The sequence below is a fragment of the Carassius auratus genome, chromosome 2 (genome assembly GCF_003368295.1).
Source record: "Carassius auratus strain Wakin chromosome 2, ASM336829v1, whole genome shotgun sequence".
Classification (NCBI taxonomy): domain Eukaryota; kingdom Metazoa; phylum Chordata; class Actinopteri; order Cypriniformes; family Cyprinidae; genus Carassius; species Carassius auratus.
Window position 1 is genome coordinate 18,461,784 of NC_039244.1, and position 25,642 is coordinate 18,487,425.

Genomic DNA, 25,642 nt, shown 5'->3' on the forward strand with positions numbered 1-25,642 from the left:
GTTATAAACATCAAAATGAAAAGAAATAAACATTTGAAACATATCAGTCTGTGTGTAATGAATGAATATAATATACACGTTTCACTTTTCGAATGGAATTAGTGAAATAAATCAACTTTTTGATTATATTCTAATCATATGACCAGCACCTGTATAGTAAACATTTGTTCCACACATCACAACCAGGGACATTACAAAGTACATCTCCATTAGAAACCTTGAATCTGTGACACAACAAAACAACAGCCTGAGATGAAAGTCAAAGCTCATCACCCTCACCCTATATCAGCAAACTGCACCCAAATAACACCAGCCCTTCAAATCACTCCCTCAGTAGTGTGCATCAGTTCTGCATCTGAAAAACGTGCAGACTGCCATGTAGTTGATGTCCTGCTGTTCTTTGATGAGGGAGAGGTGGCTGATGGGGGAAAAGTCTCCAGCACAACAAGTGTTTGAGGATTCAACTTCAGAGTGGACACCGTGTCATTGCTCGGCCTTTAAAACACTCTGTCACTTCTGTCAAGCAAAGGCACGTACTTCCACTTTGATGGCGCTTGCGTTTCGGCACACTTTAGGCAAAATCGAGGAGAGCTGTTTGCTTTGGGATTTAAGGATTTGGCACAACAGGAATTCAAACACATTACTGCATGCTCAAGGTCACACACTTCATTAAAAGACGAGATGCCCAATGGACATGAATAAATTACATTTTAAAATACATAAAAACAAAAGTAATTTTTTCAAACTTGTATGTGTTCAACAGTTAAAACGGTTCCTTAAAAAAAATATATTGTTTTTTATGCTATATTTTTAATCTTCATTTTAATTTATTCCCGTGATGGCAAAGATATTTTCAGCAGAAATGACTAAATTCTTCAGTGTCACATCATTCTTCAGAAATCATTTTATATGCTGATTTGGTGTTTAAGCCTTAAATATGGCCTTATTATCAATGTTGAAAACAGCTGTGATGCTTAATACTTCTGTAGAAACTATAAAAAAATTTTAGAATCATTTGATGAATAGAAAGTTCAAAAGGATAGCAATTTCAATTTGAAATGGAATTCTTTGTAACAGTGTAAAAGTCTTTACTGTCGCTTTGTTCAATTTATGTAATTAATGCACCCTTTCTAAATAAAAACATAAAAACATTAAATAAAAGCATTAATTTCAGTATCATACAAAATGTGTATAAAGTACAAAATTGGCCACTTTTAAAGTGAGATTCAAATTAGCCACTTGTTCCACGTCCTTTCAGACAATCATGCTACTTCAGATACAATAATCAAGCAACATAACAGTGTATCCATTTGTGTCTTTTAGTTACAGTTTGAAAGGACATGATGCTTCTGATCTGAAGCTATCTTCCCCTACAGCTAGCCAAAAACATTTGTCATTTTCCAGGACTTAAGACTGAGCAAAGTCACTTCACACACGCACACACACAATGACACCCACCCGTCTCCTCATAAATCACGAATCAGGACTGAAGAGGAGCAAGAAAGCGTACGGATAATCATCTTTTTCCAAAGCAGCTTTAGCCGGCCAATCAAACAGCGTGAAGGGACAAGATCAATGTTCTGTGACTTAGAGATATAGCACTCCCCACTGGGTCACTGTAATTGTGTTCAGAAGGGACAAATGAAGAGGTACCACAGCGCCTGCACAGACTCCCTTTAAAGCAAAACCTTTACTCTCAGCCTCACCTCTGCTATGAGAGACCCTGCTTGTTTTATTCTTTATAATACATTAAAAGCCACTCTAATGGGGCTGGGCTTCACAGGGAAGGAGCAGGGATTGGCCGGTATGAGTCAGTGCCCAATGGGAGATTAAGAGCAGAGTATTTAGAGCTTTTCAATGATAGGCAGATGGAGTTAATTAGCAGGTCTTTGGATGAATACAGGTTTAGCTCAGTCAATAACATGGAGCACAATTACCTCAGGTCCACCGAGCGAGATGAGTGTGACTCAGTGTGGGCAAGACAGCATGTGGGCAAGTATACGGATTTTGAAAAGAGACGCATTTAAATGGTAAAAAGAGTTCTCAATGGATGAATAGATGGAGAGGGGTGTATTGTTTGTAAATGAGGGGAAAACAGCTTGCTTTAAAGACATAGCGATTATAAACAGAGACGAATAGAAATGCAAAGGCAATTCAATGAGAGAGAACAACTGGGAGACAAAACGGAAAAGAAAATAAGAGGGAATATGAGAAGGAAAAGAGAAAATAAGAGGCCTTATATATGGATGAGGCTTTATGTTGCCGTAGAAATGAGACCTCGGAGACGGGAGAGTCATTAAAAAAGTGTCTAGCTGGCTAAAGCTCAAGCGTTGGTTGAAAATTAGATAGAATAAAATCTGCATCCTTTTAGGACGTCTATCACTTGTGGCACTTATTGAGGAAGGGTTTAAAATGAAGGATTTGGAGAGGCAATTGGCATGGAGTAACCCTTCTCTTGGTCTGTCCCTTTACTGCCCTGCAGATCGACTATCCTCTGCCAATGTTGGAATATAACACCATCTGGATTCTGCCGTAAAGTAACAACAATGGACCAAAAAAGGTGATATACAGATTATGTTCTATATAGTACAGTATATCCGATGGCCAATTCAATATATCACACAATTAAAAGACAGTAAATAACATGCATAATATTAATGTGATAAAATTATCTCATATATATATATATATATATATATATATATATATATATATATATATATATATATATATATATATATATATATGTATATATATATTCTAAAATCGGCTTCTAAACATGTTTGATATTTTGATCTACATGGAATCTGTCAGCATCATACACATCATTCTATGAAATCTGTCAGCTCAAATCTGCAGAGCAACTAGCGTCAACTTTGGGGTAAAGAAATGGGCAAAAATCATAAATCGTAAATTTCAGCCTGTATGTTAAAATAAAAGTTTCACTAATCAGGCAAACTCATAGTTCAATTAAAAATAAAATTTAAAAAAGGCTTATGACTTTATTAGTCATGTTTATATACCATTATAAATAGGTGTAGAATCCAACAAATTTGTTCTTAAAAGTACTTTTTAGTGGAAATTGCAAAAACAGGGGCACTATGCAATGTATGAATACAATGCATGAATACATCAAAAGACTAAACATCGAAAGTGAGAACGAGAAGCAGAGATTAAGAAATTGGTGTAGCAGCCGCAAGTGAGAACTCAATGAGAGAGATACGTGGGAAATAGGCAGTTATCCCACTCCTCAGAATGAAAGGACTGAAAGGGAAGGAAAGAGAAGTCTGACAAGGTGAATTAAAGAACGAGAAAAGGTGAAGATGGACACGAGAGAGATAATGTGAGGCCAAGAGCTTGTGTGTGGATGTGCACCTGTCTTCCATGACTATGTGCGGTTGCATGAGACGAAGGGATGGAGAAAGCTGAGGTACAAAGTGGGGCGGGAGACGTGTCTGTGCAACAATTATGCCATCAATTGAAGCAGAAAGCGTTGAACTTTAGATGAAATATTAATAAACAGCAAAAACAAGAAGGCAAAGAAAATGAAAACTGATTAATAGGAGACTAATATAACCAATACTATTTTAATGACACTCTTCGAGGATGTGGAGCATAATTAGAGAAGTAAATTATTGGAATTATTTTTATTATCAAACTCATCCAATATCATTTGCATCACTAATTTCTCCCATTCTGCCAGGAAGTTTAATCTGCACTAAATTAGGATGACTTGGCTTGAAACCTCCATTTACACAGCATGCACCAGTCTGGGCCAGACTAGTCTAGATGGCCTTAATTAACACTGGATTGCTCAACAATCACAGGGTAAGAGAGAGACTCTGTATAAACTTAGACTGCCTTCTATAACCCTGAAACACATTTTAGTTCTCGAAGGCTAAGCTACATACACTTATGTTTCTGCAAACATATATAAAAAATACTTCTATACACTATATTGTTTGAAGGCTTGGGTCAGGAAGTTTTTTTTTTTTTTTTTAATTAACTGTATTCATCAAGGAGACATTAAATTTATAAAGAAGCCATTACAATGTCAAAATATTTCTATTCCAATTTCTATTAAAATTATTTAAAATGAATTAAAATAGAAAGTAGTTTTATTGTTTTTTTTTCTGTACTGTACAGTAGCCTATATTTCATCAAATAAATGCAGACTTTGTGAACATAGGAGACTCCTTTCAAAAACATAAAAAACATTTTTTTTAAAATTCCTGACCCCAAATATAATATAATATAATATAATATAATATAATATAATATAATATAATATAATATAATATAATATAATATAATATAATATAATATAATATAATATAATATAATATAATTTAAACCCTTGGATCAATCCTTGCTTGGCATATTAATATTTGTTCACATAAAGTCTTGTCAGACCTAAAACTTTGCGGTATATATATGGCCAACAAGTTTCTTAGGAGAAGAAATTACAGAAAATGAGAAAACAGACTGGGAATGCTGGCCGATATTTCATGAGATAGAGAACGGGTGGGAAAGGTTGACAGAAAATGAGAAGAAGAAGGGACAGAGATTGTGTTTATGTCAAGACTTCACTGTTTCTGAGGTGAAATACAGGTGATGAAATCAGTGTTGTGTGCTTGCTTCGGGTTGTTAATACCTCCAGAGGATTCTCACTCTATTTCTCCCACATAGAGCACTGGGGCTGTGGGGTAATCAAAACATACCCACACCCTCAGCTCAAAACGACTTTAATATCAAATGCCTCCCTCTGTAATTCCACTTTAATAACAGTGACAATTGTGTCCAGGCCTCCTGGTGTATATTGTGAGGCTGCGTCTGGCTCTCCTAGGACACCGCGGGTCATCTGACGAGCATTTAAATTGGCCAGGTTAGACTAACGCTCACTCCTTGCTGCAATGCTTCAGTACTAACTGCTGGAATTTGATCAAAGTATGCTGACCTCCATCAACAATGCCCTCAAACAGCGCGGCACACTGTGCTGAATAACTAAATCCGTCCTGTGATTCAACGTGCACATAATCTAAAATAGACCTTGCCTGGAGCACCATTTCTTCGAATACTTCACTCTCCAATTACTCACCATCATATATATATGGCATGTTAAATAATAAAAGACGTCAATGCACAGGCCAGTGTCTAGAAGCACGGATGGCAAAACTTCAAAGAAATAAGCCATTGATTCACTAGCTTATGGAGCTTAGGGTCCGTCTTTCAGTTACATGTAAGTGCCCACTCACTCCACTTTCTTTTCCTCGTCCTGCGTGAGAGAGGAAGTTGCTAGTTAGTGGTTTGGTGTGAGACCCCCGTTGTGCCGGCAGTCCGACGGCTGCATTCATCATAGAGATGGGAACATTCCCATTAGCATGGAAATCACTTCCCTCTTACCTACCCCCACCACCACTTCTATATCGCTTGTTCTCTGCCTCCATACAAGAAGAATGGCTCTAACTCCTATTATTCTGCGTGAAGGCACACTGCCAGGGTAGATGACAAGAGAAGCGAAATCGTTGACCATTTTTTCCCCCACTCCACTCCACTCTCACTGTCACCGATAGAACAACGGCCAACCTCCTGATTGATTCCATTGCTGACATTCGGCTCCAGGTTATTCCTCAAAAACTCACACAATGGACCAACACTCGACAAAAAGTTTCCCTACAGCTCATATCGCAAGCTCCAAAGTTAAAGAATAACTGACTTTTTGTCACCCTTGTGTCAGATTTAAGAAGTTTATCTACTGCTGGAAGAATAACTACATAAAAATGCATAGCCTTGTCAACTTAAATAAATACTTCTCATTTCCTGTTGTTTATACACAAAACAATTTTTTTTGCCAGTTTTAATGCCAGACATGACATGTTAAACACATGTTGCATTAAAAACATTAAAAATTAAATATTAAGCAGGGTATAAAATTCCATGGAACCTAATTATGATTCTCTTGGAAATGACCCCTCTTCCTTTAATATAAAGCTATGGTATTTATTTTAATTTATAAAGATGCTTTATACTGTACAAATATTTCATATAAATATTAAAAGAAAATAAAAACAGGTGACACTTTATAATAACTTTCATTAATAAATCATTAACAAAAATTAAAAAATGCTTAATGGATCATTGGATCAGTTAATATATATTAAAGGGTTAGAAGCGTGAGATAATGTGTTTGCTAATGTTTTCTAATAAACTTGTTAAACATTAATGTTTCAAGGAATTCAAGGAATATCCTGTTTAATGATATACTGAAGAGTAGTCATGTTGTCATGGGTTGCCAGGTGAAGGAGCACAGATATCATATAATCTAGTCTTTTTATTCATTAAAAAGAATCCACTTTCAAAACCCAGGAGAAAACAACCTCTTTACATGACGGTCAGACAGGACAAGGGAACTGTGGAAAACACAGGCCTTATAAACACATGGACCGTAATCAGGGAAGAACAGAAACAGGTCAGGAGTAATTAAGGATAATTAATAACACAGCTGCGACAAAAGGAACTTAAAACCGCAAACAGGAAATACCAAATAAGGACAAACAGGAACTTAACTGGAACATACTTTACATGTGACAATAAAAAATAAAAAAAATTCTGCACCAAATTTACAATCTGTTATGTCTTTAGCTAGCATTTAGCTAAACGTAAACAGCCACCCTTTACACAAACCCTGTTACATTAGCTAAAAGTCCAACGCCCATAAAGATATTAAATGATTAGTAATCATTTCCAAACATTTACCAATGATGAATAGTTTATTTTTACCATTGAGATGACTGCTCATAAAGATACTAATCATTAGTAAACATTTATAAACATTTGAAAATGATGAATAGTTTCCACTTTAGATTGGGTACTGCAGAACATGAACAAATAATTCATAAATAGTTTGTAAAGATGTTTAAATAGAGGTCTACATAACAAACAAAGATCAACAAATGAAGATCATATGATCTGAAAGTTTACCGACATCTGTAAGCATTTCAATTTACATTAAATTATCATATGTTAATCATTAGGTAATGTTTAGGAAGTTCATTGATAAACATTAATATTTACATGTGAATATACTGTATATTAACTAATTATCTGTTAAGCATTGTACAGTATAATGTTTGTTAATGTTTTACCATTATTTTTTTACTTATTTATGTATCATTTATTTTCTTTTTCATTTTATACTGTTTTTTTCTAAAACTTTTTAGTGGACATCCTAGCAGCCTAACCCAAACTAAACTTCAAGATCAGAGTCATGTATCAAAACCAGCTGAAAATCTCGTTCTGATGTTGAAAGCTTAGAATTGCACAAGCAAAAAGTAAAGGTTCTTTCACAGATAATTTGGCCTCTTGAGAAAAGACTGGATAGTCAGTAGGTCTTTTTGATCTAGAGATTGAAACCTCAAAAAGGATTTGCAGTCCTACCCTACTATATTTTTCTCTCATTAATGACACTAAACCAGCTTACAGTAACTCCTGGATGTCTTTGACATTTCACCTCGAATGTCCTCTTCCTGGATCCGTACGTAAAGTGTAAGTGAGTGGCCACAAAGATGCAGTCATCACCACAAATGACCGTAGTGCAACCAGTGCTACATGTGCAACCAGGGACCATCCAATCCCAGCTCTAATTGGGTGCTGTGATACGACAGAGCGATTTCAGAGACGTTTTCATGCCCCACTGCTATCTACAGCCCCCCTAGGAGACCCCACAGGCAGCCAGTGAGTCAGAAGCGCTTTGCTTGCTTGCCTTATTCATACCAAACCCAATCAGCCGAATCAGTCAACAAATTATCCAATCAGAACACATGGCTGAGCACCTCTCTGGCAAACTGATTTGAGGAAATGGACAAAGACTAGGCCACGTGTCACAGATAAGAAGCCGCCAGCACGCCAGCAAACCAAGAAGGCACATCTTCTGTGTTTCTGAGCGCAGAGTGAGATGAAAACAAGTTTGATTACAGCGGGCAGAGACGGCCAAGATGAAGCTGTTAGTGCTCCTCTCATCCCTTCCTTCCTTCCTTCCTTCCTTCATCCCTCCTTCACGCTTGGAGAAGCCACCCCAGGGACACATCTTTACGGATTCAGACACGCATTCTACATCTTTATCGGTTTACGTGTGGCAAAAACACAGATATATAACCTTATGGGATTGAGTGAGGCCTGCAAATACAAAATAGCCAGAGACGCTCGCTGCCGGTGGGAGGCCAATCTGAATAGAATTAATTGTGAAGGTACTTTCATTTTAATTGAGTGTTCAGGACCCCAAAGCAACAATGCTTAAAGCACTCCCACACATGCGAACTGATTGAGAAAAGTTTTTTTTGGTCGCGCATAAACCCTCTTTGCTCTCAACATCAGACACATAGCTGAGACGCCAAGTAACTAATTCTTTACATTTCATGCTCCCTTTACCTTCGAAATGGATTTCCAGCAGAGGCTGAGATGAGTTTACAGGGTGCATCTTAGTTACATCCAAACTATGGCATTTTATAGCTATTATTCTCAAGAGGACATATTCATCAGTTCCGATCGCCACTTGAGACCAAATGAGCTTTATGCTTTGATGAGAGTTTAAATAAATGGGCTTTATTCCACTGAAAGAGCAGACAGTAAGTGTTTTGATGAACAGTATTACAACATCGGTTTGTGCTGCTGACCAATGCAGAGCCTTTAAAAGCAATGCCAGCTGAGGTCAGAAGGGTGAGAAGGGCTGCAAAGGGTTGAGAAAATAAATGAATATATCAAGGATACGCATGGAAAGCCAAAGAGCAAGAAGGAAGGATGCCGAATGAAAATGAGCCCTTAAGGGTTGATGATAAAACCTGTCACCTCCGAGTTTCTCCATCTCCAGCCATCCTCTCTCCTCCCTCATCCTGATGAACTGTCGGACGTGTGTATGTGACATGAATGTGTACTGTAGGAATGTTACTTTTGAATGTTTCTTAACGTTCTGAAATAAACAGTAACAACTAAAAAAACACGCTAGATGGACGTCCAAATAAAAAAAGTTTCAGAAAAAACATTTCATAAATATGTTTTTGCGGTAACGGTTTGAGAACATCAACTTTAATGTTAACTTTGAGAGAACTTCAGCAGTTCTGTAGCTGAGCTTAACATATTCTCACAAACTTCCTCTCATGACGCAAACACACACACATTTCTGATTTTTCCACATCTAAAGGTTAATTTGCTGACTGTAAATGTTTATATAGACTGATATATGTTCCCATCATTCCCTGTGTGTGTATGAGGAAGAGGAAAATAAAATATTCTGATATATTTCAGGCTATGAGCGTCCTCTAGTCAGTCTAGTGGACGCAAAGTATACTTATTCTTATATACTTCTTTTTTTGACGAATGAGTGTAATGTGATGAATTATAGCAAATACAAAGAGAAGGTTCCCGTATGTTTGCGCTCGAGAAACTCTAATCTGATTACATTCATTTAGCGGACGCTTTTATCCAAAACGACTTACAATTGCTTTATATGTCAGAGGTTGCACGCCTCTGGAGCAACTAGGGGTTAAATGTCTTGCCCAGGGACCAAATGAATGGGTTCCACAATCCAGCCCCTGGTGTTTCTCTTCTGTCTGCCAGTGGTACATCATACAGGTGGTCTCCAGAGTGTCCTTCCAAAGCTAGTTTCGTTTGATTAACATTAATTGATTTGCTTTTAATAGCCAAAGACATCCACCTATGCGGTGTTGTTCATGTTCTGAACCTTGAAGTCTTTATAATGCTGCTAAAACTTGAGAAATGTTAGTTACTTGGCCTCCCAAGTCTCTTGTTCACTTGTTAATCACTGCTCTGTGGCTTAATATGGCTTATTTTTTTTCTTTCTACAAGAAACCCCAATTCATGTCAGCCCAGGAGTAAAGTATCTTGAGATTAACATTTTACTTTAGAGAGATCTAAGTGATTGATGTAAAGACGACTCTGGAGGACAACGCTGTAGCTAACAGCACCACCACCCCGACGCCTCTGGAGGACTACCCTGTAGCTAACAGCACCACCCCGGCGCCTCTGGAGGACAACCCTGTAACTAACAGCACCACCCCGGCGCCTCTGGAGGACTACCCTGTAGCTAACAGCACCACCCCGGCGCCTCTAGAGGACAACCCTGTAGCTAACAGCACCACCACCCTGGCGCCTCTGGAGGACAACCCTGTAGCTAACTCCACCACCCCGGCGCCTCTGGAGGACAACCCTGTAGCTAACACCACCACTACGGCGTCTCTGGAGGACAACCCTGTAGCTAACGGCACCACCCCGGCGTCTCTGGAGGACAACCCTGTAGCTAACGGCACCACTCCGGCGTCTCTGGAGGACAACCCTGTAGCTAACACCACCACTCCAGCGTCTCTGGAGGACAACCCTGTAGCTAATGGCACCACCACCCTGGCGCCTCTGGAGGACAACCCTGTAGCTAACTCCACCACCCCGGCGCCTCTGGAGGACAACCCTGTAGCTAACAGCACCACCACCCTGGCGCCTCTGGAGGACAACCCTGTAGCTAACTCCACCACCCCGGCGCCTCTGGAGGACAACCCTGTAGCTAACACCACCACTACGGCGTCTCTGGAGGACAACCCTGTAGCTAACGGCACCACCCCGGCGTCTCTGGAGGACAACCCTGTAGCTAACGGCACCACTCCGGCGTCTCTGGAGGACAACCCTGTAGCTAACGGCACCACCCCGGCACCTCTGGAGGTCAACCCTGTAGCTAACACCACCACTCCAGCGTCTCTGGAGGACTACCCTGTAGCTAACACCACCACTCCAGCGTCTCTGGAGGACAACCCTGTAGCTAACGGCACCACTCCGGCGTCTCTGGAGGACAACCCTGTAGCTAACGGCACCACCCCGGCGCCTCTGGAGGACATCCCTGTAGCTAACACCACCACTCCGGCGTCTCTGGAGGACAACCCTGGAGGTAACAGCACCACGAGCTGGCTTCAAACGTTGCCTTGAGTCCTGTTGAATGGGTTCCAGGTGCTGTGTAGTTGCATTGTCAACATTGTTTCACAAGCCAAATAAAGCTTTTAAGTGATTTTTCTAGTGAGTGCTAAAGTTTATAGAACCAAAATCCTTTTTCTTTTTTTTTTTTTGACTTTTTATTCTGCAGTTCAGCACTTCTGATAAGTGGTTACAAATTCTGCCTAAATTGTAGCTACGTGCTTGCAGCACTGCATGTGCACAGTAACGACTTCGTAGGACAGGGGTCTCAACTAAATCCTGGAGGGCCAATGCCCTGCAAAGTTTAGCTCCAACTGGCTTTAACACCCCTATATGGAGGGTCTAGTAAGTGCTTGATTGGCTGGTTTAAGTGTGTATAATCGGGGTTGGAGCTAAACTTTAAAGGACACTGGCGCTCGAGTTTGGAGCTGAAGGGTCTAATTATAATTTTTTTCTTTTATAATGCTGTTTGCTCGCATGTCTGGTCCATTTTTAAAGGAACGGTGCACACAAGCAAAGCTCTGAATATGACGTGTGCTTTTAAGGCTAGAAGGCATATGTTTGGCTCTACTGGACATGCGCACAAATACAGCAAAATTTTTCATATTGCACTAGGGCTTGCATGGACTAGTCAAGAGCTGTCAGACACGATGGACTACTCCATAATGCATCCAAAGTGTTTGCAAGTATGACGTGAATTTAATGATCACAATATTGCGTGGAGCTGTTACTATCTATGACCTTATCTGTTGCATGTCAAAATAAAATATTTAATGAAATAATTAGTGGTGTGCCTAAAGCCAAATACCATATCCGGAATGGCACGGATGATGACTTCAAAAACGAATAGCGGACAAGGAATAATTCTGCTCAGAATTTTCATCTGAAATGGACACAGACTGGTGTTTGCTAGATGACAGGTGTTCCAGGGGATCAGCGCAATATTATACACAGATCTCTAAAGTCATGCAATAGAGTATGAAGTGAATGAATGTAAACTTTATGAATGAAAAGGGCGCAAATCAAACATCGCATTGCTTTTGTTTTTCAATGCAGCTCTCATAAATCAGAACTTTCCTAGAGTAATTTCACCTATAATGATACATCATACACATTATTTTATTTGTATATTTAAAAGGCAATGATTTAAACCTTAGGCTACGACATGAACAACTGAATAGAGTAAGCACTGCGCGCTCACCAATCAAACAGCCTTCTTGCGCGTCTCAGTCTCTCAAAAACCCATTCTCTCTACTAATAATCTAACTTAGATACAGATACATTTTCTACTTGTCCTACATGTTTGCATCTTTAGCTTCTGCTGGTTTGCGTGGCACACGCACATCTAAGTTCAATAAACATTAAGACTCTGCGTAATGACAATGTGAATGGATTGAATGGATTCAGTTGTGTTTATATCTCAGATTCAGATTCAGAGCATATATTATGCCCATCAGCAGAGCACAGCACCTTGAGATATCCATTCCATTCAGGATTTTGATGCCCTCAACCAAAATGCTTGCCGTCTTGTGGTCAAATCCTGAAGTACGTTGATCACCAATGATGGCAATTGTCCTCACTTGTCTTTCAATGTCTTCCTCAAACTCTTGTGTTCTTGTAAAGCAAGGGAAAATATAGATAGCATGTTAGAGCTAATGAATTGGATTATTATTGCTTATTTCTTTCAGTTAATCACTGGAAACTTTGTTCTATTTTAACTTTAACTCTATTTTTTTCATATATATTTTTTTTAATGACCATGCACCTAGTTTCTCATATGGCCAAAATAGGTTGCATCAATAAGAAATGATCAAAAATATTTTATCATAAAAATAATAGTAAGTTTCATGAAATAATTCAAATGTGAAAAGAAACAGCCATACACATTTTTACAAGTCTTTTTCAAAACATCTTTTTTATTAAACTAAATAGCCCATCGTTATGATATCTCTGACCTGGGTAGACCCCGTGTGTGGCCAGTATCAAATACCTAAAATTTGAACTGAAAGAGAGCAATGCAGGAGCACTTTGTTGCCCTGTGTGTTTACACTTTGCCAAGTGAATATTTAATTTTATTAAATCTTTAAACCTCTAGTTAAATGAATATATTTTATTTGTAAATGAAATAAAACTCAGATTACTCACCTTGAAATGTCCTTTGTGTCATACTGGTCAGCCTAAAACATGTCTGAACTTGCTCCTTGCTCGTTAATTGGGGGAGGAGCTTTGAAATCCTGAACTCAAATGGTGTGGAAAAATTAAGTTATCAAGGCAATTTCATTTGGTTGCTACAAAGTAAATATTGTTTTAAACTAATCAGCAACTAAACTAATCTAATATTTATGTTTACATACATTATAAAGTTGATGTAATTATCAACATTATTCTGTCATGACAACTCATTAAAATAATGCTGGCAACTTGAAAGGTTTAATCAAATTAACAATTTAGAATTTTTAATTTACAACAATGTATTAAATTATGTAGCGGTAACAGATCCCTTGAAATTTTTTTTAGAGTGAAGTATGTCATTCAATTGGACAAGTGCAGAGACCGGTGTAGGTATTTGGACACGGATTCTGGCGAGAAAGTGAACCTCTATAATCCCGCCCAGGTTTAATGATTTTCAAGCTGTGAAAGCTTACTGATTATGTATTAATGAGTTAACAAGCTGTCCAGGTGGCACAAATTGTTTTCCGTTTGGCTTTAAAAGTCCTGGTTTGGTTGGAACTATACGTATAGTTAGTTTGGCTGACAGGAGGTTAAGTGAGTGGTAAAGAATGGACGTGATTAAATTTACTCTTTTGGTGTTTCTTTATCAGCAGGTGTTATGGCAAGGTGAGTTTTTATAATTTGGTTTTTGTTTGATCGTTTTGTGTTTTTTCGATGTGTTCTTTTGCTACTAGCGGTTAGAGCCAGTCATTTTATTGGCTCAAAGTGAACCAATTTATTTTACTTAAAAAAAAAAAAAAAAAAAAAATTAGATTAACTTTAACATTGATCATTTAACAACCAAATTCCACAAACACCATGTACTGTATGTAGCCTCTATTCTGAATCTTGAAGTCTTTAATCAAGCTTAAAAAAAACTCTTTTGAAGTGTTACTTGGCCTCCCAAGTCTATGGTTCATTTGTTAATCACCGCTCCGTAATCCGTTCTGTGGCTCTATTCCTACAAGACTTCAACTTAAGAAACCCCAAGTCATGTGTCAGTCCAGGAGTAAAGGAACTTGTTTAACGCTTTACATTTTTAAGTCACATAGTTCTCTCTACAGACAATCTGTTGAATGGACACAGTGACCTCTCACTGTGCATCTCTTTCTGTCCCCCTAGGCAAAGTCTGGAGTCAGGCTGCTAACACCATGGCGGCGCCTCAGGCGGACTACCCTGTAGCTAACATCACCACCACCAAGGTTGAACTCAGGCGGATTATCCTGCAGCTAACACCACTACCACCAAGGCGGCAACTCAGGCGGATGATCCCTCCGCTAACACCACTACCACCAAGGTGGCAACTCGGGCGGATGATCCTGCAGCTAACACCACTACCACCAAGGCGGCAACTCAGGCGGATGATCCTGCAGCTAACACCACTACCACCAAGGCGGCAACTCGGGCGGATGATCCCTCAGCCAATAACACTACCACCAAGGCGGCAACTCAGACGGATGATCCCTCAGCTAACACCACCACCAAGACGGCAACTCAGGCGGATGATCCTGCAGCTAACACCGCTACCACAAAGGCGCCATCTCGGGTGGATGATCCTGTAGCTAACACCACTACCACTAAGGCAGCTAACACCACGAGCCTGCTTCAAACGTTATCTTGAGAATGTTGAACTGGTTCCAGGGGCTGTCTAGGTACATTGTCACATGTTTTACTAACCAAATAAAGCTTTTAAGTGTCTCTTCAGAGTAAGTGCTAAATAAAGACTTGAATCTCCTCGAAGGGCCTCCCTTCGAGCTGCTACAGTCAGCTGACCTTTGGCCCTTAACGTTCAAAACCACACCGCTACTTGCACTAATTTGGGCCCAATGACTCCGAGGTCATAAAACCCAGCTCTCAACCCCTTTCAGAGCACAAGGCATTTGCCTCTCAACCTAGTGGAGTCTCTTTCAAGGACATCTGTGAGGCAGTGGGCTGGTCCTTGCCATCCACTTTTGTTAGATTCTATAAGCTGGACATCCCAACCTTGCATGCTCTGGTCCTCTCGGTATGAAACGATGGCCTCTGTCGAGCTCCATCATCATGCCACCTCCAAGGACCTAGCTCTCTCTTTGAAAGTGTAACGTAAAGGGTTCGATGGCTCCGGCCCACTCACTTGTTCCCTGGACCCCAAAGGTGTCCAAGATAAGTCTTTTCATTCCCTACAATGGCACTGTGCAGTTGAATTTGTTCCCCATATGCAGTATTAGTGAAGTATCAAAAAGGAACGTACTGTTAGATTTTGCTTTATTTGACTGAGCAGTAGTTTGGATGGCTCGCCAATGTGCTAGATTACTCTAATACATAAGTAAGCTTGACCAAAGTTCTTGTGGGGAGAAGAATTTATTAAAGGTAGCAGTGTAGCAGATCTTCAGCAGTGATGTTAGAATGTCATCCTTCAAACAGTCTTAACCCAAAGTACTGTCTGTGAGAACAGACCTTTTATACCTGTTAACAAATGTGCTACAAACAATACAATAACACCCCATGGAGACACAATGATAGTGTAACCTTTTGATGACTTGAAAGGATCTCCCATGGAGAGCCCATTCATTGACCTGATGTTGACCTAAGAGGCTGATTATATGGGCCAGTTGTTTCACACTATTGTGAACAAAGTACTGTTGCCTACAGTTGATTGTCTCCTCAAGATTGGACTAATGTAACGCTCTTCTCATCGGGATTCCTAGCAAGAGCATCCAGAAACTCCAGCACATACAAAACAGTGCCGCTCGGATCCTGATGAGAGTGCGTAAATATGAACACATCACACCAATTCTTCGATCTTTGCATTGGCTTCCCATTTCTGCCCGGATTGAGTATAAAGTCTCCCTTCTCACACATCAGTGCATCCATGGCAATGTCCCCAGTTACCTTCAAGAACTCCTAACTCCACAGACTTCAGTACGTTCCCTCCGCTCAACAAATACCCACCGGCTCCGTCCCCCTAAGACTAAGTCCCGTACAATTGGGGACAGAGCCTTCTGTGCCGCGGCCCCTTGGCTCTGGAATGCTCTTCCTGAACACTTGAGGGCTCCACAAACGACAAATGGTTTTAAAAAGGACTTAAAAACTTATCTTTTTAAAAAGTTTTTCAATGTTTAAAACTTTTTTTCATGTTTAATTTTGTTAGTTTTAGTTGGCAGTTGTTTTTTAACTTCATTTTTAGATTGGTTTTTTTTCTGCTTTTATTGTAGCACTTTGAGATTTTCTTTCAAATGTAAAGTGCTTTATAAATAAAATGTATTATTATTATTATTCCAAATACAATTAATCAAAGTTAATTAAAAACAAATAATCTTTCAGTACACGGTTACAAATGTAACCTTGGTCCCCCGAGATACAGAATAAGTACTGCTCTGTCAATTCTTCGTCATCAGATAGGAACCTAGGTGTGCTATTTGATAGAAATCTTTCCTTAGAAAGCTAAGTTTGTAAACGCTTAGTAAACAAACTTCAGCTAGTCCAAAATGCAGCAGCAAGAGTTCTTACTAGAACCAGGAAGTATGACCATATTAGTCCGGTCCTGTCCACACTGCACTGGCTCCTATCAAACATCTGTATGTGTGTGAAATATATATATACTGTATGTGTGTGAAAGCAGAAGCTGATGTGTGTTCCTGTGAGCACGCACGTGAGTCTCCTCTCATGAGCCAGTCGGTGAGTGTGTAAATGGCATGTGTGAAAAAGAGATGGAGAACAGACAGATGGAATAACACAGTTTCTACACTGGACACAAGCGGCAAAACATAATCGCTCCCATTATAATCAATGACAGCTTCAGTTGCACTGCCCTGCAAGTTGAAGAATGCCCTTTTCTATTTCTGATGCACTGCAGAGCTACTCTAATCCCATTTTTCCTTCTCATCTGAAAATAAATGAATAGCTCTGAACTCACAAATGTATGTAAACAGACTACACATTTTTATAGTAAAGTTTTAACAAAACACAATACCTTCAATGTTTGTATCCCTTTAATGCCTCATTAAAGCAGTCATAATTACTGTGATCACTCTACCCCATATTTGGACAACTGTGCTAATTCAAGAGCCAATGTATGCAAAAAAACTGATTAGAATAAATTGTGTAAATCTTGAGTTTAAATTAAAAAGATGTAATTTAATAAATATTAAAATTCATTAAAAAAATTAGGTAACACTTTATTTTAAGGAGTCCTTGTTACACGTTACATGTTCTTACTATTATAATAACAATAATTATGCAGAATTATTATGCAGTTAATTAATATTACTCAGTACTTAAATGTATATATTCACTGTAACAAGGCCCCCTTAAAATAAAGTGTAACCAAAAATGAAATAGAAATACAACTAAATTAAATATTTATATATTTAATTATATTATACCTCCGTTTGGTTGATTCTGCATTAAATCACTGTCAGTTAACAGCCTTTTAGTGAACATTCATTCATGTCATGCAGCGCATACTGTAACACACATCAAAATTAAATAATTCCCATTATAATAAATTAATCTGACTATACTGCACAGATGCTCCAGTCACTTTATCTTTTTCCTTCTCTGCCTGAAATAAAATGTTTTGTTTTTTTTATTATACAAAGATTATTTGATCATTTAAATAACTTCTGATCATTACTTGTGATCAATGATTTTAAAAAAATGGATAAAATTTCATTCATCTTTGGGTTTTTTATACCCTGACTACGTCAGACTTCCTACTTCCGCTCAATTTCATTTCGCTTCTGTACTTGACCGCGGAAATGGGAAACGAGACACGGGATGCAATTCGCTCTGTTATGGAGAACATTCAACTCTTTTTCAAACTGAAGCCAGAACAAGAAGAGTGTTTAACAACAGGTTTACAGTGGAAGTTCAATCATAGATTTGAGTTTGATGCATGATGTCTGTGCTTCGATGCGGCTGTACAGGCCCATAACATACGTCATAACTAAACATATCTGATTGGCTTACAGGTAACCAATGATTTTAAACTTCAGAGAAGCGCCCCTTAGCGAGAGAGAAAACACTTCTCTATTATGCCATTCCAGACTCTGTCTACGAAGCAAAGTGAAGTAGCAGAGTTTGGTATTACCAGGCTAGGTTTTTTAACCCCTACCATTAAAAAAAGTTAGTTAGGTAGGTAGGGTAGGTAAAAAAATGTTTAAAAGATTTAAAAGATAAAAATATTCTGAAATATAATTTCAATAATTATACATTTACAATCTAAATTTGAAAAAAAAGTCTTTATTGTCAATTTAATGCATAATTTTTTATAATAATAATAATAAAAATTTCTTCAACAACAAAAACAATACTATAAGTACACTATAAGTGCATGTTAGTACACGTACTGTAAAATAAAGTGCAACCAAAAAACCTTACTGACCCCAAAGTTTTCAACAGTAGCTTTACTCTTTAGCTTTACCATTTAAAAGTTTAGGGTCAGTTCGATTTTCTTTCTTTTTTTAATTTTAAATTGATTTTGTCAAATACAACAAAACAAAACAAATCAATAGTGTAAATATTCCCATGTTTAATGACTTCACTTTTGCATAGCTCACAGCTGAACATTGTTGACATGCAGCTTCAAAGCTTCCAGTGCAGACAGAATGTAATAGATGGCTTAAAGGTGTGAGTGGGCACACAGACACACACATACAGGCAGACACACACTCCCTTAAATAAATTCCATTCTCGGAGTTAAGCTGTCCTTTTTCTCGTGTCACCATCACCTCTCCTTTCCTTCCCATCTCCATCTCCCCGTCAGCCTTTGTTTTGTTTTTGTTCTTTTTAGCTTACTTGCTCTGTCTGTGAACAAATTATGGTGATTACCATTTAGTTTCTCTATTCTTAAACTCCCTATCTTCTTTTGCTATCTTAGATTTTTCCGCCATCCCTCAATGTCCTTGTTTCCCCTTTCCTTCTCTCTTGTACTTTCGCTCTACATCTGTAACCAGCAGACACTCAGGGGAAATAAATTTGTAAAATTTATGATGAACCCTTCTCAGTATCGTTTTTTTTTTTCTTATCTCGTCAACTCATTAAAAAGACACTGATCTTAACAGGCGCACCTATGTAGTCATCTGCCAAACAATCTACACAGCCATCCATCACTGGCACAGTGCACTGCTCTTCTCCTCTCGGATGCCCAACACAGCAGCCGAGGATGTTAAAACTACATAAACCATCTCAAGTCCCCCTGCACCTGAGTCTGCATCTATTATACCGAGGGATGCTCCCTGCAACATTCTTCAAACGTAATTGCAATGGTCAAAACAGCTTCCAAAACGGCTGTAATTTGTTTGCTTTTATCTGAAGCGAACTCCTGGAGAGATTTCTAAATCGGCTTCCAAATACGAAGAGATTTACCCAACCTCGACTAGTGAACATGAACATCTACCTGGGTGAGACTTTGATATATTTTCCCCACACCATCTTCAGATAATCTCACCCCGGTAAAAAAACAAAAACAAAAAAAAGATGAGAATGTGAAGGGCATAGCTGACGCTGGGAGAGAAAGGGCCCTGCTTTGACCGTATGGATGTGTAAAGTTACTCACTTTGTACGAAGTGAGGAGGGTTGTCATTGACATCCGTCAATCGTACAGTAACTGTTGTCGTTCCTGACAGGCCGCCGAGATGGCCACCCATGTCTTTGGCTTGCAGGACCACTAGATACTGATCCTGCACTTCTCTGTCTAGATCTGGAACTGCAGTACGCAGGATGCCTGAGGGAGAAAGAGAGACAAAGAGAGAAGCACATCACAAATTCAATCAACTCCTCGAATCAAATCATTTCCGTGTGTTCTCTGACCACAAACTTGTAGAAACGCATCCCAGCGGACAAGGTCACCCGTGCGAAACTCCTACCATAGGACAACAGTCTATGGTAGAGGTTTATTAAAATGTCACAAGGAAATTTAGCTGTGGATACATGCTGTGGATAGGAAGAGACCTTTTTAGAAGGCTAAGGCTCAGAATTCAAATTCCTGCTAATGAGTCAAAAAGAATGCCATGCAATGCATATAGGACAGAATTAGGTTAATACCCTTGATTAGCATTCACAAACCTCCAGGAGAAAAAGCCCTCTCATTCATATTAGCGTGAGGTCCACAAATGTCAACAAAATTAATTAGGTTTCATTAGACGGCCAAATGGAATCAAAACACGAAGGAAGTCCATTATCCATACAGACAGAGACACAATGCACTTCTGCACAAACATTCGCACAATGGATCTCTGCGAGCAGTAAAATTCATCTTTCACTTTCTCACTCTTTCTCCCTGCCTCATTCTTTCTAGCTTGTCATACACACAAATACCCATCATTCTGCTCGCAATCCTTACACTCACACACAGAAATTGGCCACACAGTCCCACTGTGTGTAGAATCACACTGTGCTCACTTCTGCCAATTCCACTCTACAGCACAAAGAAGCAGGAGTGATTTTTCAAATGACTACAGCCCTCCTGTAACCCTGAATAAAAGCCTCTATCAAGCCTCCGGGTCACAAACCAGACCCTCCGACAGGCACAGAGGCGGAACGCAGAGGCCGGGCCGTTGTGTCATTTAAACTTGCCATTTAAAGGAAAAGTTCACCCAGAAATTCTGTCATCATTTACTCACCCCCATGTCGTTCCGAACCCACATGCTGTTTTATTCTGTGACGCTATTTTAAGACTCTTTATGCAGCTACAGTACACATTCAAAAGTTTGGGGTTATTTTTTATGTTTTTGAAATAAGTCACTTATGCTCACCAAGGCTGTGTTTATTTTATCAAAACTATAGTAAATAATGTGAAAGATTGTACAAATGTAAAATAAAATGCTATTTTTATTTCAATATATTTGAAATAAAAACATCCTGCATTTTCAGCAGCCATTATTCCAGTCTATTGTCAAAGGACATAATTCTAACATGCTGATTTGCCACTTTTCTTATTATTATCAAATGTTTAAAACACAAGCTATGCTGCTACATTTTTTTTTTGTAGAAACTGTGATGCATTTTTTCAGGATTCTTTGATGAATAGAATGTTCAAAAGAACAGCATTTATTTGAAATATAGATTTTTGTAGCATTATAAATGTTGTTAGTGTCATTTGTGATCAATTTAATGCCACCTTGCTGAATACAAATAATAATTACTTTGAAGAAAAAATATCTCACTGACCCAAAACTTCTGAATGCTAGTACATATAATGGCGCTAAAAAGAGCTATAGAAAACAGTATAAAAAATAGCACATACTGTATGACATGAAGTCATACAATATCTTTAGGTGTGGCGACATTTAAGTCAACGATTTGCGAGAAGGTTGCTTCAAACTATTAAGTAACAAAAATTATTTTTTATAAAGAAGAAAACAAATAAAAAATTAAACACGCATATCAACACCAAAAAAATGCTCCAAATTTGGTGCTCAACAAAAATAAAAACTTCACACAAGGTCCTAAAGAAGATATCTAATTTCAGTCACTAAACACTGTATATAACCCTCAAGAACAATTTATCAAAAATTAAGAAAGTTAGAATTGTCCTTTAATTTGGAAGCAGATGCAGGCTAGATGTAAGCTTTGTTGGCGTCAATTAAAAATGACTTGCAAATGTCATGCATATCATGACTGGGAATATGACACACAAGTCTAGGGACTACTTTTTATGCTGCTTTTATGGTGTTCTTTTTTTTTTAAGTTTGGTCACTAAAATGTTATCACACTTCAAAAGCTGCACTAAGATTCTTCAACACATTTTATTGTGCTTTCCACTCAAAATATAACAGGATACAGATTTGGAATGACAAGAAGATGATTAAATGATGACAGAATTTAACCATCCCTTGAACAGTTCACAAACCTGTGGTGGCGCCCCACTTTGAAGCATTTCGCTTTTTTTCACAGCCCTCAGAAGTGTGATTTGGGTTAGTGTTTTGCAGCATTTGTTAGAAGTGCAGCAGCTCAAGCGGTATGAATATATTTCTGCCAAGTCAGTCTGGATTAACGAGCATTGAGGAGAGGGAGAGAAGAACCGGGAAAATAGGAAGGAGCAAAGAACCAGAGGGATGAAGGGATGACAGAGTGAGGGGGAAACTTACGGAAATGATTACGGATTTGAAGGGAGAGAGCGTGGCGCTAATGGCTGATCAGGGACTGAGACCGGCCTAAAGATAGTATATCATGAAACTGAAGGCTTTCTATTTCACAAAAAAAAAAAAAACTTATTCTCACCCAGTCCTTCAGACTTGAATGACAACTCAAGAAAGATGTTAACAAACACTTGAAGTGGTTCTTCAGTTTCTCATAAATGTTTTAGATCTCATCATCTTAGTAGTATCTACAGTATACTGTTATTGTGTTACTGTTATTGCAGACTTTGCTAACAAAGGCCTTTTTTGGCACTTATTGACAGTATATAGAAGGTCAAAAGATGGGGTAATCCGATTAAAACTTACACTGGCTGCATGAGAATCATGGCACGTGTGGAACACCTGCCCTATACAGTTCTGAAAAGATTCTTAATTTTTGCACTAACCACCAAAAACACACACACCATAAACACACCTCTGGAGCAGTGGGCAGTCATTTTTGCTCCAGCACCCGGGGACCAGTTGGGTGTTTTGTGCCTTGCTCAAGGGTCATGCTATTGAAGGTGGGGGGGATGAACGTTCAGTGGAGGGACAGAAGGTTTCTATCAGGTTTCTATCAGGTTTCATAAAAAATATTTTATTTGGGTTATGAAGATGAATGAAAGTCTTATGGGTTTGGGATGACATGTAACTCAAAGGTTGCAGGTTCGAGTCTCGGGACGGGCAGGGATTGTAGGTGGGGGGAGTGAATGTACAGCGCTCTCTTCCACCTTCAATAGCATGACCCTTGAGCAAGGCACAAAACACCCAACTGGTCCCCGGGTGCTGCAGCAAAAATGGCTGCCCACTGCTCCAGAGGTATGTTTATGGTGTGTGTGGTTTTGGTGGTTAGTGCTGGTTTGAGTGATCTATGCATTGTTAAATACAGTTAAATAACATTAACACTGTTTTTGCATAACTTGGCAAATTTACTGGTTGTTACTGAAATGGCACACAATAAAATTATTTTGATAATTAATTTTAACAGGTTTTAATTCAACTTAACACATCACATATCTCGAATTTCACGTCAAGCCTGTTTTTCACTTACACTGTTGTCTCCTTGGTAACCAAGTAAAATCATTTTTGAAACAACCCCTACGTTTAACAACAAACCCCTATTCATAAAGTGAATAAAAGGCTAAATTAAATCTGTTCATCATATAAAGCAATCATGTCTCTTCAGAACACCTGGATTACTGCATTATCCAGAAAATACGTTTCACCGGACCAAAAATGCATTGTTTAGAGTGAGAAAGAGAAAGAGAAAAAAAAAACATGCAGAAATAATATAAAATATCCAGTAAATAAAACTAATTGTTTACAAGTTTTATAAACATTATAAAAATGTAATTTGTTCCTCTCATAAACCCTTTAAATGTAATATTATTTAGAACAGGAATGAAAAATATAAGTAATAGTTGTATTCAATTTAACAACATTTATCGTAAATCCCTAGCCTAAATTTATATTTTAAAAAAAAACTGAATCTAGCGGAATGTGTAAAAAGCTATACAATGAAAGTTGGGCTCACATACTGCCCCTCTCTTATTCAGCACAGATCCAAATGAGTGTGCTGTGCGCATGTTTTGTGTGCTTGACATTATATACACTGATAAAAATCGCTTTCAAAATATAATTCGCAACACATTTCAGATATTTTACAAAAATCTAACTTGTATCCTGAAAAATATGGTTAACTACTCAAATCATGTGGATTTTGTTTACCATGTTTTTTATTAACTTTTGGAGTGTAAACATTTTGGGGGAATGAATGTTCAGTGGAGGTACAGAATTCTATCAGGTTTCATTAAAAATATTTTTATTTGGGTTATGAAGATGAATGAAAGTCTTATGGGTTTGGGATGACATGTAACTCAAAGGTTGCAGGTTCAAATCTCGGGATGGGCAGGGATTGTAGGTGGGGGGAGTGAATGTAAAGCGCTCTCTTCCACCTTCAATAGCATGACCCTTGAGCAAGGCACAAAACACCCAACTGGTCCCCGGGTGCTGCAGCAAAAATGCCAGCCCACTGCTCCAGAGGTGTGTTTATGGTGTGTGTGTGTTTGTTCACTACTCGCCAATTCACTTAAAAGTTAATATTTTTATGTTTTTGAGCTTTTTAAGATAGAAAGCTTGAGTCTGAGATAAAAAAAAAAAAAAATACTTTATATTCTTTGAATCAAAATAATTTTAGAAATGCTAAAATCTATTAGTTTTAATAAAAACCAGCTTCTAGGTTAAGGAAAACCCACCTGTCTGAGCATCCACGGAGAAGTGCGGGTGCCCCTGAACCAGCGTGTACACCAGCCGCGCGCTGTTTCCATATGTGGGATCGTCTGCATCTGAAGCCGTCACCTGGATGATGGAGGTCCCTGAGGAAGAGTTTCAGGGAGCGAGAGGGCAAAAAAGACTATTAAAGATGATCAATACGGCACATATGAACACAGGTCATCACATGACAAACACACGTGAAGAGAGCCACGTAAAGACTGACAGACTCTCCCCATCTCTCCACTCACTCTCTCTCCAGCTGTAGTGTGACAAATACAGTATTCGCTTTCTCTTCTCCCCAGCCGCACACCTTCTTTCATTCACGCCTCTGTCTGTCTCACTTCATTTCTCTTCATCTCCTTCTCCAATTCCCATTTGTTCCCTCTCTCAATCTCTATGCCTGTTTCTGTGGCCACACTCCCATGTTCCCATAACTCCCTCACATCTCAAATCTCTCATTCGCTCATGACAGATATGGCCTTTTTTCCAACCCAATAAATCAAAGAACGTCATGCGAAGGACCGAAGCGGTTTGAAAAGAACATATATATGTACAATGGAAAGAGAACTACATTTCCCATGGGGCAACGGCTGACAAGCTCAGAGGGACGGGAGGGGCGGGATTTGTGGGAGCAGCTGTTGCTGTTTTCAGACATCAAAGGTCTGACAGTGTCACCAGGAGAGCTTTTGGGTTGAGGGGAGGGTGCTGTCTGATTATCTTTCACAGGTAGCAGAAGCAACAAATAGAAGACAGTAGGAAAACGAGAGCAAGAGAGACATTGTCTCTGTAAACGAATTATCAGATAGGCAGATCAAAAAACAGGCGTGACTGTCAAGTTGATGCAATATGCATATTCATAATCAATCTGAGTGGAACTAAAAAAACACGACACAATTAAGACTGATAACGCATTCACACTGATGGAATATAAGATTTGAATGGCACTCTGGTTTCGTTTACCTCAGCAAGGGTTCGAGCATTCAGATGCAGCACAGAATATTTCTTGTTTGCACTTGTGGTCTTTAGATATTAATCAAACCCATTTCAGGATAACAAAAAAATACTGTCTATGGGTAATATTTTGA

The 25,642-nt window shown here is 38.7% G+C and overlaps 2 protein-coding genes across 4 annotated transcripts in view; one reads left to right on the forward strand and one right to left on the reverse strand.

Annotated features, from left to right (window-relative positions):
- LOC113118834 (cadherin-24-like) overlaps positions 1–25,642 on the reverse strand; it is a 68,535-nt gene that overhangs the window by 24,412 nt on the left and 18,481 nt on the right. For both annotated transcript variants that reach the window (XM_026288250.1, XM_026288249.1), the window contains exons 3-4: positions 24,539–24,658; positions 19,721–19,888 (exon numbers count right to left, since the gene is read on the reverse strand). In XM_026288250.1, the coding sequence (XP_026144035.1) occupies positions 19,721–19,888; positions 24,539–24,658 (288 nt within the window). The remainder of the gene's footprint in view (positions 1–19,720; positions 19,889–24,538; positions 24,659–25,642) is intronic.
- Positions 13,691–14,945, forward strand: LOC113118855 (integumentary mucin C.1-like). Of its 2 annotated transcripts, XM_026288252.1 has the most exons (4): positions 13,691–13,809; positions 14,305–14,384; positions 14,432–14,587; positions 14,681–14,945. In XM_026288252.1, exons 1-4 carry the CDS (start codon positions 13,752–13,754, stop codon positions 14,801–14,803), a joined length of 417 nt encoding a protein of 138 aa, XP_026144037.1. In that variant the 5' UTR covers positions 13,691–13,751; the 3' UTR covers positions 14,804–14,945. The 2 variants fall into 2 exon arrangements, with proteins under 2 accessions (XP_026144037.1, XP_026144036.1); XM_026288251.1 differs by having other exon boundaries at positions 14,432–14,945.